This window comes from Thamnophis sirtalis, unplaced genomic scaffold (genome assembly GCF_051295495.1).
Source record: "Thamnophis sirtalis isolate CommonGarterSnake01/CBP01778 unplaced genomic scaffold, rThaSir2_p1.2 scaffold_2, whole genome shotgun sequence".
NCBI classification, from domain to species: domain Eukaryota; kingdom Metazoa; phylum Chordata; class Lepidosauria; order Squamata; family Natricidae; genus Thamnophis; species Thamnophis sirtalis.
This window is the reverse complement of record NW_028261382.1, coordinates 137,624,613-137,645,489: the sequence shown is the minus strand read 5'-3', so window position 1 is coordinate 137,645,489 and position 20,877 is coordinate 137,624,613. Positions and strand designations below refer to the sequence as shown.

The 20,877-nt window shown below is 46.1% G+C and overlaps 1 protein-coding gene across 3 annotated transcripts in view; it reads right to left on the bottom strand.

Annotated features, from left to right (window-relative positions):
- The window catches only part of CA8 (carbonic anhydrase 8 (inactive)), a 68,895-nt gene that overhangs the window by 21,436 nt on the left and 26,582 nt on the right, over positions 1 to 20,877 (bottom strand). For all 3 annotated transcript variants that reach the window (XM_087707033.1, XM_087707031.1, XM_087707032.1), the window contains exon 4: positions 4,434 to 4,529. In XM_087707033.1, coding sequence (XP_087563159.1) covers positions 4,434 to 4,529 — 96 coding nt within the window. The remainder of the gene's footprint in view (positions 1 to 4,433; positions 4,530 to 20,877) is intronic.

Sequence of the window (20,877 nt, the reverse complement as noted above, 5' to 3'; positions counted from 1 at the left end):
ATTGAAAACTCTTATCAGATTATTGTACAAAATTAAGGTTGTTCTCAAAATTTTGTATATTAAAAAAATGAAAAATATAAACACATTTTGGAAGCTGATTTAAAATGCATTAACTGGACAGGAAACATGTGCATAAGTTAAACAACCTTCACCAACATCTTGCCCATTTGCTGTGCTGAGTTTAATTGGATTTTGTTTGGTCTGGCCATAGGAATAAAAAACTAGAACCATGTAACTAATTGAGCTGCAAATACATCCAAGTGATTATGGGATAGAAGCAGCTCTAAAATGTGGACAGCGTTTCATTCATAAGAATGAAAGTTGCATTCTGAATCCAAGCCACAATATGAAAATGATAGATACCAGAGAGGCCAACATATAAATAGAAACCATTGATTAATATTATTGTTTTTATTTTGCAAAAGTAACTGGTGCCCGGATGGGCTGATTTTATTATTATTATTATTATTATTATTTGAATTTTTTTTATTGTTTTAGTTAAACAAAAACACAAAAAAAGAATCATCTTTCGGTACATCTTGTAGAAAGTATATCAATTGGTTACAAATATATTCTGTGCGTTTCTTCCACCATCCTTACATATACTTCATTCAAATCGAGTTGTACATTTTAAGTCAAGAAAGAAAAATTGTGTATTTTACTATCCATGTACCACAATTCTCATTTAATTACCATTATTTAAACATGTTTTTATCTAGAATCATTTATATTTAAAGACACAACCACCATTCATTTGCAGCTTCAATAGATTTCCAATGACATTACACCTTTGTGACATATTCTAAAACAAATTCAGTTAAGTAAGATATCTAAGCATTTCCCCCCCCCATAACACACCTGTATGTATCATTAAATATTATCCATTAACATTTCTTTGTTATTATTGTAGTTGACTAAAAGTTACTTATTGTTTTTCTCACCTCTTCTGATTTTATTATTTTTTTAAAGATTTTATTTATACATTATATTATTGTTCTTATTAATCAGCATAAAATCTAATTGGGCTGTTTTGACTCAAGCCTTGAAAAAAAGCTATTCAAATATCTACAATTCTTAAATATCCCACAGACATATACAACACCATATGTCCATGCAGAATTCTGGCAGCCATGACTGTGAATTATCATTTGCTTGAAGGGCTATACAGATCCTCATTAAAATATACATAGCCCTAAGAGGAGAGAGGAGGGGTCTTGAAGTTGCTTGTGAATAATTGGCACCTAGGCAGAAGACTGCATAGGCATATCCTTCAGTTGATCAAAGATTTCTCTAAAAGTCCACTCATTGAAGAGTACTTAAAATTTCTCCAGCACCATTAAAAAAAATATTCCGCCTGAACAAAATTTAATGATGTGGAGGAGGGCCATGGGAAAGAGGGAATTAACCCTTTTGTTCTACCAGGAGAGAGCACTCCTGCTGATTCACAGCCACGACATTCAAAATCGCTGTGTCCTTATTATCTTTTGTTCTTGTTGATGGAAGTGATAGTACATTCGCTCTATTTTGGAGCTGTGAAAGTAGTTTTTGTGGGAACAACTGACTTAATATATTGACAGAAGTGGAAATATGTACCTCATCTTAGATACTCAATTGTTATTTGTACCTAGTTGCTCATTTATATAACATGTACTTATAAACTGTATAACATGTTCTTATAAATGTGTATGTTTTCCATGAAATGAATTTGGCATTTACCCAATTGGTTCTGAATCATAGGACATGCAGCACTTAAGAGTCAAGTGAAGAGGTATTTTCAATTAAAGTAAAAATACCTACTTCCCCTGCTAAAAAAAGATTACATTGAACCAAGAATGGAATAGAGTAATAAGTTAAAAAAGATGTATTTAACAATTTAATTTAACTTCCTGAGTAATTCCAAGGTTAGATCTGAAGAAATTGGATAACAGCTTCCAAAGCAATTATAGTCCTTTAGGAGACCAAATTTTCATTATTTTTAGCAGTCTTCTCTGCACTAGAGCCATACATCTTTCCCATCAAACACCGAAGTCTCCCAAGAATCTAACACATGAGAAATAGAAGTCTACAAAAAAGCATTCAAATATGGTTCATAAAGAAGCATTTCTATTTGCCATCCACTATTACACTGTAGGTCAAGGCTGTCAAACTCCCAGCCAAAGGGCCGGATACGTCACATGCTGGCTACTCCCATGCCCAGTTTAGCGAAGGGGGAGGGGGAGTCCTGATATGTCACATGATGCCACTGTGATGATGTTAGCTTGACACCCCTGTGTAGGTAGTCCTTGATTTACAACCACAATTCGGATTGGAATTTTCAGTCTTTGCAGTCATAAGTTGAGTCAGAACCATTTTTACAACAATTTTTCAGTCAGTGTTAAGCAAATCACCAGGTCATTAGGCAATTTCAAGTTCCCCATGGGAATTCTTTGCCAAAATTTGGCAAAAAAATATTGCAAATCATGACCACACATTCTTCAAAACGGTCATAAATATAAGCCAGATGCCAAGAACCTGAAGTGATCACATGACCTAGGGATGGGGTACATTTAAAGTGCAAATATTGATCATTAGCTACTTTTTCCAAGGCCATCTTAGCTTTGAACCATTAATTAATTAATGATTAATAATTAAGTGAAGTCAAGGACCACCAGCATCCTATTACTTGGAAATGTACAGCAGTTCCGGACAAGACATGTTCCATGATTCCTTCATTCTTCCAAACTTCTACTATATTTCTCTTCTAAGTTGGGAAGCAGCACAAAACCCCAAAACTAAGAAACCCGTTTGGGGATCCCAGAGAACCCCCATAATGAAACTGATTCTGAAAAGTGAGTGTTTAATTTTTTTGTCAGAAGAAGAAGACGGATAATTCAAAAACGTAATAAACTTTTCTTGAACAAAGGTCCCAACCTTTTCCAACCTCAGAAATTCCATCCTGGTTCATCTACCTAGCATCAAAAGTTATTTATTATCCCACCTTTATTATTATTTTAAACCAATAACTGAAGATGGGAAACATACCTAATTCTCTTTTTTCCTTCCATTTTCCTTGTGAGATGGGTTGATCTAAGAGAGAATGAATGGCTCAAATTCACCCAAGGCTTACATGCCTAAGGTGGGACTACATCTCACAGTCTTCTGGTTTTCAGCCTGGTGCCTTGAGCCTAGTCTATCCTCAACCATCAAAACTCAAACCTGTCACTCTCTTTCAGCCCAACAGCCACAAGGTTGTTGATGTGAGTAAAAATGGAAGTAAGTTATATTACTTCTTAATTTTATTTATATATGTAAACAACTCTGAGCTTCTGGACAAAATACAGGATATAAATTGTCAGAGTGTGCACATATACACACATACATGCACATCTTGGCACATATCAGGCAAGCAATCAATCTCCAACTCTACACAGAGAACTACAATGCAGATAGAATCATGAGGAGAGAGATACACTAGGAGAGAGAGACGCCCTCACATGGCCTGTCTTATATAGACAGCTTCTTAAAGTAGCAATACCTCTGCTGACTCATCCTCATTTCATCATCTTAAGTTACAGGCTTACATTGGCTGGTCAGCTTTAAATCATCATTACCCTGACATAAATTTAACCCAAAAATGAATACAATATACAGTAGACTATCTGGAGTGGGGAAGATGTGCATTATTTTAAATGTGCATGGGCTACACAAATCAAGAAAACCACAAAATGGTACCAAGGAGATACAGAAAAGTCTAACTTTTTTTCTTCCACCTAGTATTTGTGTGAGGGAAAGAAAAGATTATGATTATTTCCAAAGGCTAACAGTGCAAGTTACAAAATCTACCACAAAAGTAAAATCATAATCTTTTTTTAAAAATTAAATACAGCCCTTTCTACTCTACCAGCAAAAGACTGTGAAAACTACCACCTTGCTCATTCTTTAGACCACTGCCAGGATTTGCAATATCCTGATTCATGATTGTTAAATGTCAAATTGAAGGAGACCAGCTTAGAACACAACTGTAGGCATGCAGGCTCCCTCCACAAGGATATTGACCAAGATTCTGGTTCTCCTGAGGTATGGCCAACACACACATCAATATTTTTTGAAACAAACATATAATTAATATCCTCAGGGGGACTCAAAAGTCCTTCATATATTTATTTCAAAAGCTTGAAGAGGAATTATGAGTTCAGTTCACCACAGTTCAACTTTTATAAGTTCAGTTTATTCAAATATAAAACACAAACTTGTGGCATCTGCAGCTTGAATGAAAGGGGCTTGTATTGCCAAAAGACATAGAGTATAACTGACATAATGACAGTCTGCTTTTGTTTCTGTAATAACTGTTGAAGGGAGGAATTGACAACCATAGTTTCACTCATCAGGCAGTATTGCAATGAAACTGCAATTAAGAGACAATCAATGATCACTGCAAAGAGAAGGAAAATTACCTGCACAAATAAGGCAATAATGGCTATACCATTCTTCTTTCCGACTGCCTCATCAATACTGTGATACATGGTAGTGTTCCAGTGGATCAGATGGAGCTGGAGAGAGAGAGGGAAGGGGAGGGCGGGGAGAGAGATACACAGAAATCACTTGTAGCAAAAGACAAAAGAAGTTTCCTAGCAGTTGCTGATTAGAAACCTTGCAAACATCATTTTCACATAGTCACATTATAGGGGAGATTTATTTAAAGAATAAATAAAACATAAACTGTTTTTGAAACATTTCAATTTTGTCTTTCCACACAATGACCTAAGATCATTTAACATTTTAATGAAAACAGTTAAACAAAAAGTGTAAAGAACTGACAAACATCCTAAAAATTAGTGAACTACAATTAAAACAACAACCTAGTACCTGTAGCTCACTTAGCATAATAAAGACATTTATTAATGTCTTCACAGAGTAGTTGAGAGAAACTGGCAGTTGGACTTACCTGAACTGCATGTTTCGTAGAGATGCGTGGGAGGAGTAACACGTGGGTATTACCCAAGCCTTCTTGCCTATTGGAGACTGAGGTATTAATCTTTTGGAGCCATACCTCCGTACCTCCTCCGACTCTCCCAGATTACCGATGGATCGTAGCAGAAACTGAAAGGAAGGACAAACAAAAAACAGCCAACACATATCCTTCCTAATAGCTAACGCTGAACCTGGACTCACTCAGGCCCCCCCTAGGCGCGGGGGCGCCCAGACGGGAGGGAAGTGACTCCTCCCACGCATCTCTACGAAACATGCAGTTCAGGTAAGTCCAACTGCCAGTTTCTGAAGAGAAGGCGTGGGAGGAGTAACACATGGGACATACCAAAGCTAGATGTCCTGGGAGGGATTCGCTGGGCCTGAGCCCCCCGGGGAGTCCAGAACCCCCTGCAGAACCCTCCTGAGCGTACTAGTGGCTAGACCCTTTTCGTGCCCCTCCTGGAGGAAGTCCAGGACCTGTGGAACGGAGGCTGCAGCTGGACGGAGACCCTTGGCTCGGCACCAGTCCACGAAGGCCACCCAAGAGGCGTTGTAGATGCGAGTGGTGGACTGTCTCCTGGATGCTTCCACAGTTCTGATGACCTTTTCGGAATATTGAGCCTCCCTTAATTGTTCCCACTCAATCGCCAGACGGTCAGATGAAGCCACTCCAGGTTCGGATGCTCTAGAGACCCCTGGTGCAGGGCCAGCACCCCCGCTGGGATCCTCCAGTGGGGAGCTGTGGACAGATCCACGAGGTCTGCCAACCAGGGACGATGAGGCCAGAAGGGAGCCACCATTATCATCTCCGCTCCCTCCGCCACCACCCTCCTCAGGACCCCGGGAATGAGGGGAAGGGGGGGAAAGGCATAAAGAAGACCTGGTGGCATCTGCAACAAAGTCCGTGTCCATGACTCCCCTGGTCGGAAACCTCGAAATGAACTCTGGCAGCTGGGCGTTCTGCGGGGTCGCGAAGAGGTCCACTGTCGGATGACCGAACCTCTCGCAGATCTGATGGAAGATTGAGGGATGGAACTGCCACTCTCCGTTGTCCACCGTCTCCCTGCTGAGCCAGTCTGCTTGATGGTTGTCCGTTCCGGAGATGTGTTCGGCTTTTATGGACTGAAGGTGCCTCTCTGCCCAGTTCCCCAACCGCAGGGCCTCATCGCGAAGGGCCCTGGAGTGGGTGCCGCCCTGTCGGTTCACGTGAGCCTTGGCCGCTACATTGTCGGTCAGAACCACGATGTGTTGACCAGCTACCGAGTCCTTGAAGTGTCGAAGGGCCAGATGGATGGCTCTGAGCTCCAGCCAGTTGATGTTGTTTCGTAGATCTGACAGGGTCCAGCGGCCCTGGGCGATCTGATTCTCCAGGTGGGCCCCCCAGCCGAAGAGACTTGCGTCTGTGGTGAGGATCCTCCTCGTCGGTTCCCTGAAGAGGCATCCTCTGTTCAGTGCTGGGGAGAGCCACCAACGGAGGGATAGCCGTACCTGGGGGGTCACTCTGATCCTGAAGGTAGCATCGCTCGTCCCGGCTCTCTGGTGAGGTAGCAGGAACCACTGGAGCTCCCTGGCGTGCAGTCGGGCCCAAGGTACGATTCCTATGCACGAGATGAACTTCCCCAGGAGCCTGGAAAGAAGAACTACAGGGACAGAGCGTAACTTGCGAACCTCAAGAATCATTTTAATGATGCTGTCCAAGAAGACCTCCCCAGCTACCGAGTCGATAATGGACCCTAAGTGAAGAAGCCTGGTGGAAGGGACCAGATGGCTCTTTTCCAAATTGATGGAAAACCCCAGGGCCCTAAAGGTGTCTATGGTGATTCTCAGGTCTTGCTCAGCCAGGGCGGGAGACCTGGCTAAGACGAGGATGTCATCCAAATAACAAAACAAACAGACTGGGAGGGAGCATAGGTGACCGGCTGCTGCTGCTAGGATCTTGGTGAACGTCCTGGGGGCTGATGCCAGCCCAAAGGGAAGGGCCCTGTATTGGAAATGTTGCCCTTCATGTGAAAACCTGAGGAATTTACAGTGTTCCGGGGCGATCCTGATGTGTAAGTATGCCTCTGTGAGGTCGATAGAGGCTAGGAAGTCGCCCGGTCGAATGCCCTCCAGAATGGATTTTAGGGAGGCCATTTTAAATTTGCGGTATACCACCCTGGAATTTAGGAGCTTAAGGTCCAGGATGGCCCTCCATCCCCCTGAGCTCTTAGGGACTAAGAAGAGGTTCGAGTAGAACCCGGATCCCTCCTCCCCTCCTGGGACTCCTTCAATGGCCCTGATGTCAAGTAGATGTTTAATGGCTTTGGCCTTAAGGGCCCGCTTGGCCGGGTCCGTAGAGGGGGCGAAGGTGCGGAATCTGCTGGGGGGAAAAGAACGAAACTCCAGGTGTAGCCCGAGCCTTACAGTCTGGAGAACCCACTCATCCGAGGTGACCCGTTCCCAGGCATCCGCAAACAGGGAGAGGCGACCGCCGATGGGGAAATCCAGGCCCGGATTACCTGAATCTGCGGAAAGGACGACTGCCTCCCCCTCGAAAGGGCCGCTTGCCCTGCTGCTGGCCCCTGAATCTGTCCCTCTGGAATTGTCTATCCCCTTGCCTGTGGAATCTAGGGTACTGGTACCTCTGATTCTGGTTGTCCCCGTCGGGTGGTCGGTACGGGGCCCTCCTGGGGTATGGCGCGTGGCGGAAGTCCGATTGCTTAGTTGTTGTTGGGAGCACCTTCCGCTTGTTCTTATCCTCTACGAGGAGAGGATCCAGCGCCGTCCCGAATAGCTTCTCCCCGGTGTAGTCTGCGCCCGTTAGGTGCCACTTCATCCGGGATTCCGCCTGCCAGTGACGTAGCCAGAGCATGCGCCTAGAAGCAACTGAGGAAGACATAGCTCGGGCCGCATACTTTACCGCATCCAGCGTGGCGTCTGCTGAGAACTGCGTTGCCGTCAGCATCTTGGATATGTCTTGTAGCAGGCGCACATCAGAGGCCGGAGTCCTGTCCCTCAGCTGCTCCAACCATAGGACTGTGGACCTGTTAAAGAAAGAGGCAGAGGCAGCCGCCCTGATAGCCCAGGTGATAGCCTGAAACGTTTTGCGCAGGACAATGTCTGCCTTCTTGTCCTCAGGTTTGAGGCAATTGGCAGTGTCTCCTGCGACCACTGTTGAGGATGAAGCCAGAGTGGCCACTGGGTTGTCCACCTCCGGTACCTGGAGAGCCTGGGCAAAAGTTTGATTAAGGTTGTAAAACTTTCTTTCATTCCCACCTGGGGTGGGGAAGGACCCTGGTTTTACCCACTGAGATTTAAGGACTTCCATGAACATCTCCGGAGTGGGAATCTCCTCCTTAGCCACGGGAGGTCTATGGAAGGGCCCCTTTTTCTTCTTGCTCTTACCCTTGTCAGATGATTCCACTGCCGGTTTGGGATCGGGGGGGGGGTGTCCAGGTCGGCTGTGGCCGCTGCCTTGCGAAGTAAGGAGCTAAATAAGGAAAGGGGGGAAAGCCCTGCCACGGTGGAATCATCCTCTGCCTGGGGATTCTCATCCTCTAAGAACCCCACCTCCTTCAATTCTCCTTCCTCTAGGTCGGAGGCCTCGCTAGCCGTGGAAGGGGAGGGAGACCTGGCTTCCCTGGCAGCTGATGTGCCGGGGCGTTCTTGCTGGATCCTAGGGGGATCCTATGGGGCCCTGCTCCTGGAACCTTGAGGTTGCTGACCTAAGCTAGAAGCCATTACCTGGGCCAGAGCCCTGGCTAGCATGTCCTGGAAACTGTTGGTTAAGTCAGGTAGGGCAGGCGGTAGTTCTGGCGGCTGGGGATATTCCCTGGGCTCTGGAGAAAGGGGAGCCAGGCAAGGCCTGGTTGGGCTGGTGGTTCTGCGCCCAAAGGGATCCGCTCTGGAGTCCACTGGGGGAGCAGGCAAAAGGGGGGGCGATAAAGAGCTATGTCTTCTAAAGGAGCCCCCTGGAGAGGCTGGAGATGCTGCCCGGGCCTCCACCCGGGCTGGGGCCCTGCGAGGGGAACGAGACCTGGAAGGGGAAGGGCTGATGGTCACCCTGAATTCCCTGGCCGAGGCCCTGGTGTTTCTGGCCTCCTTCCTGGGGGCTGCCTGTTTGGGGGCCCTGGCCTTATCCCTCCTCAGTGGGGATCTCCCCCTGGGTGCTGGGGAAAAACCTCTGGAAGTTTCCTCGCCTGGATCCTCACCCCCTGGGGCCTTGGGCCTGGTGCCCTTGCTCCTGGTCGCCTCTGCCATTACTCACGGTTAGATGCACACCACCTCCTCCTCCTATAGCCGGCTGCAAGGTTGGATTCTGCTCTCAAGGGCTGGATCCGCTCTTTAAGCCCTTGTGCTGATCCTCTGAATCAGTTGCCGGCAGGCCCAGCTCTGGATCACCCCCCGGATCACCGGCGGGGTAGAGCCTAGAAGAAGCCTCTTCCGGCTTGCTGGAGCCTTCTGAGCACTTTCGGCCTCCGTAGGGAAGCTCCGATCACGTGCTCGACCACGTGCTCTTTTCAAAATGGCGACCACCGACCTATCCTCCTGCTGCTAGAGATCGTAGGGGGTAGCTCCTGGAAGTCCCCGAGCCTCGCAGGTCCTCTTCTGCCTCCCACAGGCCTGGGCTTCGCCTGGATCGATCGTGCCAGGCAGAGGCTTCTTTCCCCTCTCTTACGCGACCAGCCGGTCGCACGGGGCGCGCACGGACACGCTGGTTTGCAACGAGGCTTTTCCAGCAGCGCGGAGCACAGCAGAGGAGAGGTGAGGAGAAAGGCAAGGTCCTTATCGGAAACCTTTGTAGCTAGAGATCGCTGATCCAATCTTGAGGAAAAAAACTCTAAGTCTTCAAAGAGAAGGGAGAGAAGGAAAAACACTCCTTTTCAGGCCAAGACTGAGGTAATCTGGGAGAGTCGGAGGAGGTACGGAGGTGTGGCTCCAAAAGATTAATACCTCAGTCTCCAATAAGCAAGAAGGCTTGGGTAATACCCACGTGTTACTCCTCCCACGCCTTCTCTTCGGAAACCTGTTGGGATACCAGGTAGATTTTTCAGAGGAACACATTCCAATTTAATGAGGCACCAGACAGAAATTGTATTTTCCAGGAGCCACTACCTGATTCTTCCAATGAGATCAATATTTAGATAGATTCATATAGATATGCTGTTATTCAGAGTTCATATTTGATATCAACTGAGCATGGCCAGCTCATAAAATTAAAAAGCAACAAAAAACAATCAAGTAGAAATTACAGAAATAAATTACGAATTAAATTATAAAATAAGAAACAAATTACAACAAACAAACAAACAAACAAACAAACAAACATAGACAATTATTACAAGATAGATAGCAATCCAGGCAACATATCAAAAGAATCATACCCAGGGGAGTCCCATATCTCCTACTCCAAGGCCTGAGAGATGAGAGCTTGATGGGGATATTCAGAGGGGATATCATTCCAAAATGAATTAAGAAGAGAAATGAATAGCCAATCCTGCTATTATGTTTAATAGTCCCTCATTTTATCTTCAGTTATTTGTACTTTTAACATATGCATATACCTCTGAAAAATTTAAACCATTCTAAGTATGCTAACAGGTAAAATGTAAAGGAGTTTCTGCAGATTTTATTCCGCTAGTCATTGCTAACTAGTGTGGGGGGAGGGTGCTCATCTCCATTTCAAGGCCATTGAGCCAGCACTGGGCAAAGATGTTTCTGCAGGTATGTAGCCAGCATGACATCACAGAGCACTCGTACCTTCCCACCGAAGTACTGCCTATTTCAGCGATGGCTAACTTTTTTATTGTTGTGTGCCGAGAGCACACCCAATCACATCCATAATATAAAGCGTATGCACTCCCATGTGCCCTGCCCCTGCGCATGGATGTGACTCCCCCGTGCATGGGCATGTGACCCCCTGCGCTACCCTGTCCCCTGTGCATGTGACCCTTCCCGTGCCCCGTATTGAGCCTAGTAGGCCTCCCTGCAGCCTCCTGGGAGCAAAAACAGACCATGGCGGGTACACCACACCCCTCTGTGCTCCCCCCACCCCCGTGCATGTATGTGCAACCCTCTGCACATGTATGTAAGCCCCCATCCCCTGTGCATGCATGTGCATCACCTGCATGCACCACGCCTCCAGTGCATGCATGGCAGAGACCCCAAAATCAGCTGGCAGCAGGAGGCACACACACATGTGTGGCGGAGCTGAGCTGGGCGATGGCTCGCGTTTCCGCAGAGAGGGTTCTGTGTGCCACCTGTGGCATGCGTGGCGTAGGTTCGCCGTCACCGGTCTATTTATCTACTCGCATTTGCATACAAGTAAGACCTGGGCAAAGAATGGGGCCTCACTCGATTGCACAACTGTCAGTTCTCCAACCTGGGCTGTTGGCTTTCCAACTGATGAGCCTAGCATCTTAACCGCTAAATCACCATATGCATATAAAAACCTCTTTTGATAATTTGCAAATCAAGTTAGCATAGGTAATAAAGTAATAATATTATTATGTTTAATTAAATGCATATTCTAAATGAACTGCACAGCTTTTCAAAATTGGACGTTTAATTCAAAAACATTCACTACTATCTAGCTGAATATTGGACAATGTATTCATTGTACAATTTCTTATAGCATCAATATATTTTAGAACAAAAAAAGAAATATTAATATTATACAATATAAAATGTGACAGATGGTGCTTATCACTCAGTTTGGCATTCAGAATATGTTAATGTGTTTGGTGAATTTAAAGAATAAAAATATTGTTTGACTTTGTTCTTTTCAATTATTTGTCAGTTTTAAAACTATAGATATTTTCTCTTTCTCTCAATGCTAAATGATTCATTTATATACTAAATCATGTCTTGACATTTCAGTCTCTATTTCTTTTTAGTATTATGCAAACCTTGCAATAATCACATCTGTTTTAAGCATATTTTAATTGGCTTTTCTCATTGTCCCCACTAGAGGGCACTCGTGCTCTCTATCACATTAAGTAAAAAGGAAAACAAAACAAAGAAAAAGTTATTTTTCTCTTTTGATCTTACAGACAGATCTACAGAAAGAAAACCCTTGCATTAAAGAGTTAAGAGTCTAGGCACAAATACTATCGTGAAAACAGTGCTCTCTATGTGACTCCAACTGTTATCTTTTTAACGTCAACATATAGAAGAAAGAAAGTTGTAACAATGCTATGAAAGACAATAGTTAAGTTTACACAGGTGATTTTATACCTGTTAGCGGATAAAGCCATAGAGAGAGCTAGTATCAAATACAGAGGTAAATTGCTACAAAGGATCTTTTTCTCTCTTAAATAGAAAAATATTGCTTGTAAAGCATTTTAAAGGAAAAGTGAAGTAAGATTTTTAATAAAAGAAAATTTTCATGTATTTATTTTAAAAAGAGCTATTTATGTCAAATTGAGACAAGAATTACAATGTATTTTTAAAACAAATTTCATAACTAATTTTTCAGGTTCAGTTTGTGACTGATGGTACCTGATCACCCCAAATATATTTACTAGATTCATTGTCCTACAAAAAACATGGTGAAGTGTTCTGTCCCCACTCCTTCTCTCGTTAACAGACGACAGGCAAACAAACTTAAAAGGAACTCTCTTTATCAGTCCTCGGCTCAAACTGGCTACGAGCCCAAAATAAACCTAATTAAAGTCTCTGCCTGAAGATAACGGAATGCAAAACAAATCTCTCTTACGGCAACACAAGGTGAACAAAAAGAAAGCAAAGCACTTCTTCAAATGTCTCTACGAATCAGGGTTACAGAAATCAAATCACTTCTCCAAGTGTCCATCCAAGAAACCATGACCGAGGATCAATGAACGTTGAACGCACGAATGAACGTTGACTCCTGCAACCAGGGCGTGGCACCATCCGTCCTTTTATCCCCAGAAGATGCCCCTAACGAGCCCCAGCTGCATAGTTAATCTTGCATCCCGAAAAGACTCACAGAATACTGCTGCTGAGTCACAACAGTGAAGTATGTTTTTGCATTAAATTTTTACAAATTTACTCCCCAAAACAAAAAACTTCCAGAAAAAAAATAAGTACCTTTTGATTGCAGTCCATGGTCTAACTGAAGTCATGGACTACAATAGATTCATCTGTGGCATTATATTGGTGAGAAAAGAGAGGAAAAGGCCACAATGATTACTTCTTAGATGAAAAAAAACCCACAACCTGTTGAACTTACCTCCTGATCTTATAAAAACATTTCCTCCCTTGTTTATTCAACCTTTTGACTTTTCTATTTTAAATGAGAATCATTTTGAGAAGTGGCTTAGTTCACTTATCATAGAAAGCCATAATGGGGCCTGGCGGTTGGTTATGCATGAACAGAACCAATTTCACTTAATGTAGTAGGAAGCCAGGCATAATGCTTTAGTCAACATACCACTCTTTAAAAAATCCAGCCAATGGAAAGAACATTGGTCCTCAATAGCAATAGCAGTAGACTTATATACCGCTTCATAGGCCTTTCAGGCCTCTCTAAGCGGTTTACAGAGAGTCAGCATATTGCCCCCAACAATCTGGGTCCTCATTTTACCCACCTCGGAAAGATGGAAGGCTGAGTCAACCCTGAGCCGGTGAGATTTGAACCACTGACCTGCTGATCTAGCAGTAGCCTGCAGTGCTGCATTTAACCACTGCGCCACCTTGGCTCTTCAGTCCTTACCTGAATATTTCTTTTATGTAGAGTGGCGGGAGGGATTACAGCTGGGTTTAGTCACAGCCTGATTGGTCCAAAGACTGAGGGAAATTTCTTAAAGTATCCTTCCTTCCCTATTGGCTCCCAGTTTCCTCGAGGTCGAATGGAGAAAGCTGCAAGACACAAATCGAGCAAAAAAACAACAAACCACCCGACCACCCCTCACCCACCCTAATAGCTATACTAAGGCAGGATGTAGCCCCTCCCACCACTCTACATAAAAGAAATGTTCAGGTAAGGACCAATGTTCTTTTTCTTGTAGAGATGGTGGGAGCGGCTACAGCTGGAACATACCCAAACTCGGTCCCAGGACGGGATGTTGACCCCGGGGGAGGAGAGGTCGCCACCTGTTGGAGAACCCGATGTCCAAAGGAGTGAAAGAGTCGAGCCGGTAGTGTCGGATAAAGGACATTGGGGACGCCCAAGTGGCTGCCCTACAGATATCCTCCAGTGAGGCCCTAGTGCTCCACGCGGCTGTGGTAGCGGCACTCTGCATAGAGTGGGCTGTAATCCTTTGAGGGGGAGTCTGACATAAGGCTTCATAAGCCACTGTGATGGCCTGACGCAGCCACCTGCCTATAGTAGCAGAAGAGACCCTAGCTCCAAGAGTACTAGGCTGAAAGGAAAGAAAAAGGGCGTCCTACCGCCGAAAGGAAGACATATGCCTGAGATAAATGTGCAAAGCACGGCGGACATCTAATTGGTGCCAAAGGTGTTCTCACTCGTGAGAGGGAGAGGAACAGAAGTTAGGGAGGATGACCTCCTGCGATCTGTGAAAGAGGGAGTTAACTTTTGGGAGGAAGGTTGGATCCAGCCTAAGGACGACTCTATCTTGGTGGAATTAACAGAGGTCATCTTTGGATGACAATGCCCCTAGCTCCGAGATTCGCCAAGCTGAAATAACGGTGACGAGAAAGGCCACCTTTAGAGATAAGAACCTGAGATGTACTGTTCTTAACGGCTTGAATGGCAGCCCCGTAAGAGCCCTAAGTAATAGGGACAGGTCCCACGTTGGAAACCGATGCACCGGAGGGGGACACAGGTTTGCTGCCCCTTTAAGGAACTATTTGATTAAAAGGAACTTGTGATAGGGAGAAATGGCCATTCCCCACCAGGACGGAGGACAGTGCAGCTACTGTCTCTGTAAGGTGTTATGAGAAAGACCTTGGTCTAAGCCGTGTTGTAAGAATTCAAGGACTTGGGAGACCGAAGCATTGGCCAGCGAAAGGTTGAATCTCCTACACCAGAGAACAAACGTTGACCACATTGAATTATAGATCCGTGTGGTCGACAGGTGCCTAGAGGCTTCAGTGGTGGAAATGACCTTGGCTGACAGATTAGCGTCCCTCAGGAGGCACCGCTCAAGTGCCAGGCGGTCAGATGGAGCCACTAGGGCTCTGGGTGGAACAGGACCCCGTGGCACAGGGCGATCTCCTCCTGAGGAATCCTCCATGGGGGAGATATGGACAGTTGGACAAGGTCCACAAACCAAGGTGGTCTTGGCCAATATGGGGCTACCAGAATGATGTGTGCCCTCTCTATTACTACCTTCCTCAGGGTCCCCTAGATTAAAGGGAGAGGGGGAAAGGCATGAAGAAGGCCTGGAGGCCATGGACTTCTGAGGGCATCTGTCCTCTCCGTGTTGCGTGCTGGGAAGCGGGAGAAGAACCGGGACAATTGAGTGTTGGCTGGGCTCGTGAACAAGTCCACCAATGGGGTGCCAAAGCAGCGGCAAATCCTGTGAAATAGTTCTGGAATCAGTTGCCACTCACCGTAGTCGACTGTTGCCCAACTCAGCCAGTCGGCCTGAAGGTTGGCTATGCCTGAGATGTGCTCTGATGTTATTGACGCCAGGTTGTTCTCCACCCAGACTCCGAGTTTCTGAGCTTCCAGCCAGAGGCACTTGGAATGCATTCCCCCTGACGGTTTATGTGTGCCTTTTCGGCTACATTGTCCATCAGAAGCAGCACATGGTGATTGACAATCGAGTCCCAAAAATGAAGGAGGGCCAGGTGAGCTGCCTTCAGTTCCAGCCAATTTATATTGTGATGCAGGTCTGAGATTGTCCAACAACCCTGTGCCAGTTTGGGTTCCATCAGGGCCCCCCAGCCATAGAGACTCACGTCCGTCGTGATTGTGATACGATCCGGCTCTCAAATGTCGGATCCACGTCGCAGGGCCAGAGATAACCACCACCTTAGGGACCAGCAAAGGCCTGGTGATAGAGTTACTGTCTGCAGTGAGTTGCTCATGCGGTGGCATTGGTAGGAATGAGTGTCCACTGGAGTGTCCGAGAATGAAGACAGGCCCAGGGTACTATCCCTATGCATGACACCATCTTGCCCAGCAAGCGGGACAAGGTCAGGAACTAACCGACTTGTGCAGACGTGACGTGCTAAGGCTTGAAGATTTGTGAGATGTTCTGAGGAAAGTCGAACAAGACCTGCTATAGAGTCTATTACTGTACCCAGATGACAGATTCTTGTCGTGGGTGAGAGATGGCTCTTGGGGAAGTTGACAGAGAACCCCAGAGACTGTAACAACTGAATAGTCAGGTTCAGGTCTTGAATTGCTGCGTGCGTGATTGGACCTGAACGAGCATGTCGTCTAGGTAGCATTGGAGTCTCACTGGGTGGGATCAAAGGTGAACCAGGATTTTCGTGAACGTGTGCGGGGCGGAGGCCAGACCAAATGGGAGAGCCTGTACTGGAAGTGGCATCCCTGGTATGAGAACTGGACGAATCTGTGATGGGCAGGCATGATCAGAATGTGCAGATACACTTCCGTCAAATCTACAGATGCCATGAAGTCGCCCCGCTGGATCCCCAGGAGTATGGACCTGAGAGATGACATTTTGAAGCGCCGGTAAACCAGATAAGAGTTGAGGCATTTCAGGTCCAAAATTGCCCTCTATTCCTCTGAGCTCTTTGGGACAATGAATAGGGTGGAGTATAGACCCAACCCATACTCCTCCATCGGGACCGGTTCTACCGCTCAGATGTCTAGCAAGTGTTGGATGGCCAGACTCATTAGGAGCGCCATTCCGTATCCCTGAACAGAGGGAAGGTCCTGAAGAGCATTGGGGGGGGGGGAGAGAAATTCTAGATGGAGGCTGTCCCTGATGGTGGACTTGACCCAAACATCCGACATTATATGGTTCCACTGATCCATGAAAGATGCTAGGCGGCCACCAATGGGCTGACTCGACTTGGAGTCATTTCCCTCTGCAGAAGGGGCAGCCGCCACCCCCCACGAAAGGGCTGCTTGGACTGACCCTGGTACCTGCCCCTGTCCTGATAGAAGGGACAGTGACTTTGTCTGTTGAATCTATAAGGGAAGTATCGCTGTTGGCGTTAATCCGGTTCAGGTGCCCTGTAAGAAGAAGGTCTACAGTAAGGAGCTGGACGGGATTCTGGCTTCTTGGTGTTAGGACCTTCTTCTTATCTTTGTTCTCAACAAGAATTGGATCAAGCGATTCCCCGAAGAGATTGGGACCAGTGTAAGGGGCCGCTGCTAAATTCCATTTAGACTTGTCCATTTGCCAGTTGCGAAGCCGCAAAGGACATCTGGACATTACCGAGGTGGACAATGCCCGGGATGCAAACTTAATAGTATCTAGAGTGGCATCCGCAGAGAACTGAGTGGCAGAGATGATTTTGGTGAGGTCTTGGTGAAGATGCTCATCTTGAATCAGGATGTGGTCCTGTAACTGGCGTAGCCTGGGAGAAAGCCTGCTCCATATTGTAGAAGTGGCGATCATTGCTCCCAGGATTGGGCAAAAAGGAAGGCCGAGCCCACTGATTTTTGACCACTTCCAGAAACAGTGGAGGGGCTGGGACTTCCTCTTTATCCGTGTTGGGATTTGTAAACATAGCCAGATTGGGATCCCTAGGTTGGGTCACAGGTGGAGCACCTGTACCAATCTGAGTAGTCTTTTTCGCCTTATGCAGAAGAGGTTTAAATGCTGGGGGTGCAAAGAGCCCGGGAAAGGCTAGAGGATCAGGAGGGACGGTGTCCTCGTCCTCAGAAAACCCCAGGTCTGGATATGCACCTTCCCCTAAACCGAGCCTTCACTAACCACCGATGGAGAAGGGAGCCTAGGAGGATCCTGACCATGGGAAGAGGATGGAGATCTAGGGCGTCTGGAGTCAGAATGAGTCCTCCGCACCCCCTGCAAAGAGTGTTCCCTTTGGGCAAGGCCGGAGGTAATGCCCTTAGTAATTGCAGAGGAAATGAGCCTCCTGATGTTCTCAGGCAGTAGCTCTAGGTCCTCCTCTGAAGGGCCAAGGGTTGAGGGGCCCTGGAGGTTAGATGTGAAGCCGGGAGATAGTCCTGAGACCCCCCTCCAACGGATCCCTTATCCCCTCCCAAAATGATCTCGGAGAGATGGGGGGAGGGAGAAGCCATCTGCCTGCAAGGCCTAGCAGGGAAGATAGAGGGTGAGTAAGGGCTAAAGCCTCTGGGAGATGAAGCAGAGTGATGAGAACTGGGTCTCACTGCTTCTCCGCCCTGGCCACTCATTTTTCTAAGGCCTTCTGTCTCCTTAGCTCATCCTCACAGTCGCTCTAGAAGGGCACTGGTCAGCAAATATCCTAGAGGCCATTGCCCTGGTTCTTAGCCTGCCCTGGCCTTTCTCTGCCACATCATTTTGGATTCCCATGGGGCCTGTGTTGACCCAGGGGCTGTGGAAGCCATGCCTCACTCACGTGGCTTGTGCCTGGAGGGAAACTGCTTGGGAAGTCTGCCGACCTCAAACTGTGGCCGTGCTGCAAGCCACCTGCCGGCTTTGATTTATGGCCGAGATGCAGGCCACTATTGTACAAAATGGCCACTTCCACGAGGTCATCCCAAAATGGCCACCGTGCCTCGTGGAAAGATAGCTCACCTAGTATAAATGGCTCTAAGGCAGCAGCCTGACGACGCGCCGATTCCTTCTCCTTTAAGTCTCTCCGGCCAGACAATCAATTTGGGAGCTGCGGCGCTGATTTTAAGCCGCGGCGGCAGTTCCAAATAGCGGCATGCCCTGCAACACAGCTTTTGAAGCTGCGGCGAGGCTGTGGAAGCTGCGACATGTCTTTAGAAGCCACAGCAAGGCTTTTAAATCCGCAGCGCTCCTTAGGTTAAATCCTAAGGCAGGAATTGTGAGGCTGAAGCTGAGCCGCCACCCGCACTGATGCCTCTGAAAAGATCTCAGCTGCAAACGTGGGAGTCTGTCACCCCTGTGCACCCAGGGACTGGACAGGGCTCCCGCAGGCCCAGAAATAGGAGATCCAGGGCACTCTTACCTCCTTCTGAGGCTGACAGGTCAGTCTCTATGGCCAGTAGTTGAAACTTTGGAATTTAGAATATCCAATCAATTGAATTATTAATATATATAGCAATAACAATTACCTCAATGGAGCCAAAGACTGAGAGGAAACTGTGGAAGCCAATAAGGAAGGAAGGATACTTTAAGAAATTTCCCTCATTCTTTGAACCAATCAGGCTGTGACTAAACCCAGCTGTAGCCACTCCCGCCATCTCTACAGGAAAATATCAATAGTTTGCTTATGATATTTTCCTAAATTTGATGCCCTCCCACTTGTTTGGGAAAATAATTCATTGTCTGTCTCTCTGTATTCATTAGCTGTCCAACTTCAATGGATTAATCAGGAAACCTTTGAAGAAATCAGATTTTCAGATGATAAATCAACCATTCTCTAAACATGAATGGATGGATGGATGCTTGGTTGGATTAGTTATCTTACATGCAATATAATGATAATATATCCTTGTCAATTTATTGTGAAATTACTGCAAATCATCTCACTCTAATCTTAACTAAGAAGAATCTTCCTCAGCTTTATAAGGAAAAAGCACAAGAAAAGTCATTTGGTGCTTTTAAAATATTCTATTTCTATACAGGTTAAATATCCCACACTCACATAATCGAAAGTGCTGTATGATGCACTTTTGGTTATCTGAGTGTGGGCTGCAGAACTGAACCTTTCATACAATTATATATGGTTTTTAATCCTGATCAGGCATGAAGCTGTGCTTTCTTCTGAATCTCGAATTACTTCCGCGTATGTGATGAGTCCAGGAATCAACACAGTCGTGTATATTTCCAATAGCTGTTTGCTAAGTTACATCCTGGGAAGGATTTGCAGTACCTGGCCAAGATTCAAGAAGTTGCTTCCCTAATTCTGACAACTGTTTTCTTCTCTGTATGTGGTGTTTGAGCGCTTCCTAAAGGTCTGGTCCATAGGTGAGTCAGCATCCTCTTTTCTCCCCCATCATGCCAATCTAGATTGTTCTCCCTTCACTGTTACAGACACTGAAAGGGGCACTATGCAATGTCACTTTCTTTAGGGATAGATCTCAATGTAAAGAATGTAAAGGATTCGTGGCCTTCTCAGCTTATTCTTTCCTCTAAGTCAGGGGTGGATGTGTCACGCGCTGGTCATGTCCACCCCCAGTTCAGTGAAGGGGGGGAAGTTGTGATACGTCATATGATGATAATGTGTCATCACGAGTTTGTCACCCCTGCTCTAAGTATTCTTGTAAACCACAGCATATATTACCGAGGACCATTACTAGACTAACAATGGTTGCATTGTCAATTATGATAGTCAGTTGGTTTGTATGTTATATTGTGATCTGGAAGACTTAAGTTCAAATGCCCACTTTCATATAAAACCTATTAGGTAACTTACATATAAAACCTATTAGGTAACCTTAGCCAAGCCTAACCCATAGGGTTTCTATGAAGTTACAATGTACTTTGAGCAACTCTGGGAAAAAAAACAGGTTTTATCTGTTCAAGATGTCCTCAACTATGTTTTTTTAGAGTTTTAGAGTTTTATTAGTATTTGTAGGCCGCCCTTTTCCCTGAGGGGACTCAGGGCGGCTCACACAAAACCGGGAAGGGGGAATACAGACATTAAGATAGAAACATATAATAAAATAATAGGCAACATACATTCATCATTCGAGAGGGGTAACTATCCTTATCCCCAGGCCTGTCGGGCGAGCCAGTTCTTCAAGGCTATGCGGAAGGCTTGGACGGTGGAGAGGGTACGAATCTCCACGGGGAGCTCGTTCCAAAGGGTCGGGGCTACTGCTGAGAAGGCCCTCCTCCTTGTAGTTGCCAGCCGACACTGGCTGGCCGATGGGATGCGGAGGAGGCCTAATCTATGGGATCTTATTGGTCGCAGGGATGTAATTGGCAGAAGGCGGTCTCT